Here is a 3,336-nt window from a genome sequence, read left to right as displayed (position 1 = left end):
ATTTGGTTCACATTTTTGAATGAATTTCCCTCAAAACTAATTAATTGGGTTGATATTGTTTTGGAATTGAAAAATGAGTACTGCGATATCTGGTGTGGTTTCCCGCCAAGTTTTGCCTGCTTGTGGTTCCCTTTGTTTCTTCTGTCCTGCCTTAAGGGCAAGGTCTAGACAACCTGTCAAGAGGTACAAGAAGCTCATTGCTGAAATTTTCCCTCGTAACCAGGTCCGCCTTTTCTGTTTTCTTTCATTTTTTGATGGTTCCATGTTGTCAATCTCACATTGTGGAAAATAGAAGTTTGTTCAAATTCTGCTATGGAAAAGTGTTATAGCACCTATATAGACATTATTTGACAATATTTTGTACTAATAGTGTATCGCAGAACAATATTAGTTTGTTCAAATTATGCTATGCTATAGGGTTACATCACCACAATAGCTGCTATTTAACTACTATGCTATCTAGTCATGTCACATTGCATGTGTATTGTACATTTAACTCCTTTAAATCGGACAAACCACCATAGGGGATAAAGTAAGTAATCTTAACAGTTGATGACAAATAACAACGTTCATATTTCAGTACATTCACGATTTCTTATACATGTGCACATAGCATCAATTGTCAATTTTCTTATCAACTGTTGAAATTACTTACTTTTGCCTTTAAAGTGGATTGCTCACTTTGGAGAAGTCAAATCTTTGTAATGTAGCCTAACAATGAATTGTAATTTATGCTGGTTTGATGTCAATTATGTTGTTTAAGTAGGTTGGTGAAGGTGAAGGCATGCAAATATTCCTATTTAAGTAATGATGCATATGCTTGTAATGCTTCCATGTAGCTAAACAATGAAAGCTTGGTATTGTTATGTACTAATTAAAAATCCGTTGTTACATGATGGTGGCCTATAGCTTTATTCAAGACTTCAAATTAAACAAGTCATATGTATATGTCTCTTTAATTGACTATTTTTTTGTTCTTTCTGTACTTGTTTGTATGTCTCACGAAACTCAGGTTGTTTAATGCATATGTTTGTATGTCTCTTTTATGAGTTGACAGGAGGAAGGGCTAAATGATAGGAAAATAGGAAAACTTTGTGATTACGCTGCCAAAAATCCTTTACGCATCCCAAAGGTATGGCATATTTTAACGGAAAGCAAAAGCTTCACACTAAAATTGTTAATGATCTTATATATTCACCTATAAATGAGAAATCACCTTTGAGCACTATTAGAAAAGTGTAAAAGTTTGTATGATTGCTAATTTTCTAACCTACCTTGTAAACATGTTTCTTATTTTGGACAGACGTGTGGTGATCACTATGCCTTTCTTTTGGATATGTATCATTCTATGATTTTTCTATTGTTTTTTCCAGTAACTAGATTATAAAATTGTTTTGATTATCTTATTGAGAAAAGCTCAAGTTTCCGCGTGCTTAAAGGTTGTATCTACTCTCACTGAAGCTATGTAATTGGTGATCAGATTGTGAATGCTCTTGAGCAAAGGTGTTACAAGGAGCTACGCAACGAGAATTTTCGTTCAACAAGAATTGTCATGTGTATTTACAAGAAATTTTTGTCTTCTTGTAAAGAACAAATGTGAGTTCATATATTTCTTATCTTATGCTTGTATTAATGGCTTAATACATAGCTGTTAAAATATCTTTGAAGTTAAAAGCTGTTAATTTTACATGAAGTTCTTTTTGCGCTCTTCGCTTAACATCGAGGATCTATTGTTTCTATGTTTGTTGATAGGCCATTATTTGCTAGTAGTTTGCTAAGTATTATCCACACACTGCTGGATCAAACACGGCAGGATGAAATGAGAGTTATTGGATGTAACATTCTTTTTGATTTTGTAAATAATCAGGTTTGTTTCACTGCTTCTACAGTTACAAATTTTAATTTCAGTGAACTAATAATAATATATAATATCAACTGAAATTTCTTTTCATCGCTATAAATTTTTACCAGAATAATGCTTGAGACTTGCATATGTTTTAACATTTGCAGGTTGATGGAAGTTACCTATTCAGCTTAGAAGGTGTTATTCCAAAGCTGTGTCAATTAGCTCAAGAAACAGGAGAAGATGAAAGGGCTAGAACTCGCCGTTCCGCTGGTTTGAAAGCTCTTTCATCAATGGTATTTATTTTATGATTCCACAGTTGTTCTTAACATTTAGATAAGATCTTGGACAATAACATGTTGCATATTTCTGAGGAATCAAATGAGCTTCATGATCATGTTTTTACAACAAGAGTTGGAGTTTTTTAATAATTTTTCTTGTACATTAATTCCAAATACTTTGACTACAATATCTTTCTCTTTTATCTTAAATTGTCCAATAAGTTTTTAAACTTTCTCTATTTTGAAGTTAATGTATGTACAAACTACAAATGCACGATAAGGAGCTTTCTTATCATGTTTGTGGCTGGTTAGCATGTTTATGGACCTTTTGGATAGACAATTGGTATCACCATAGTTCTTGTTTTTGAACCTTTTTTGTTTTGTTTATGATTATAAGTTCTTGATTTTATATCAATCATCTTTCTTTATATAAAAAAAGCTTAGGTCATAGACCATGTCATAACTTTTATTATTTGTTCAAGGGTAGTAAAATCTGCATACATATCCTTTAGAATTAAATCAAATACTCTGCTCTGTAGGTTCGGTTTATGGGCGAACACTCTCACATATCAGTCGAGTTTGATAATGTAAGTAGATTATTTACTTCTTCAATGTTATGACTACTTAGTTTTCTGGTTTTTCTCAGATCTTGTTATAATGATTTTTGTGTTTTTTCTTTATAGAGAGAATATATATGTAGTTACAGCAAATTGTGGACATAGTATATTGGGTGGTCTGCTTATTTTTCTCCAAATACTTCTTACTATAATACGTAAGAGTGCCACATAAAGGAATGATAATGGATAACACGAGGGTACAGCTCAAAAAGATTGAATACATGAACATTTTTTGAGGGATTATAATTCCCGCTTAGGAATCGAGTTTCATTTTTATGAGTATATCAATGAAATATTCATGGAGGATATGAGGGTAGGGCTCAGAGAAAATTAATGCAGGAGAATTATCTTGAGAACCATATATTTGTTTGGGAATAAAAATGGACCTTTATTTTATGGTAATTATGAAAATAATTTATAAAAACTGCCATCCACTGCTTTGGTTAATCTTAACCATGCCGATATCCGTGGCCATTTTATGTGAAAAGCTACTACATATGCTTGAACTTGTAGTAATCAATAATATGTTCATTGCATTTTGAAAACTATTGTAGTGCATGAAAAATCAATGTTTGGAATCCGGAGCTTCTCTTTC

At 32.2% G+C, this 3,336-nt stretch overlaps 1 protein-coding gene across 2 annotated transcripts in view; it reads left to right on the top strand.

The window, feature by feature from the left end:
* Window positions 1-6: 6 nt before the first annotated feature.
* The window catches only part of LOC101511203 (protein SEMI-ROLLED LEAF 2), a 14,864-nt gene continuing 11,534 nt past the window's right edge, over window positions 7-3,336 (top strand). For both annotated transcript variants that reach the window (XM_004493448.4, XM_004493447.4), the window contains exons 1-6: window positions 7-223; window positions 1,058-1,132; window positions 1,481-1,596; window positions 1,753-1,867; window positions 2,011-2,139; window positions 2,664-2,711. In XM_004493448.4, the coding sequence (XP_004493505.1) occupies window positions 74-223; window positions 1,058-1,132; window positions 1,481-1,596; window positions 1,753-1,867; window positions 2,011-2,139; window positions 2,664-2,711 (633 nt within the window). In that variant the 5' untranslated portion in view covers window positions 7-73. The remainder of the gene's footprint in view (window positions 224-1,057; window positions 1,133-1,480; window positions 1,597-1,752; window positions 1,868-2,010; window positions 2,140-2,663; window positions 2,712-3,336) is intronic.

This window comes from Cicer arietinum, chromosome 3 (assembly GCF_000331145.2).
Source record: "Cicer arietinum cultivar CDC Frontier isolate Library 1 chromosome 3, Cicar.CDCFrontier_v2.0, whole genome shotgun sequence".
NCBI classification, from domain to species: domain Eukaryota; kingdom Viridiplantae; phylum Streptophyta; class Magnoliopsida; order Fabales; family Fabaceae; genus Cicer; species Cicer arietinum.
The sequence above is the reverse complement of the archived record's forward strand: the minus strand, read 5'-3'. Positions and strand labels throughout refer to the sequence as shown.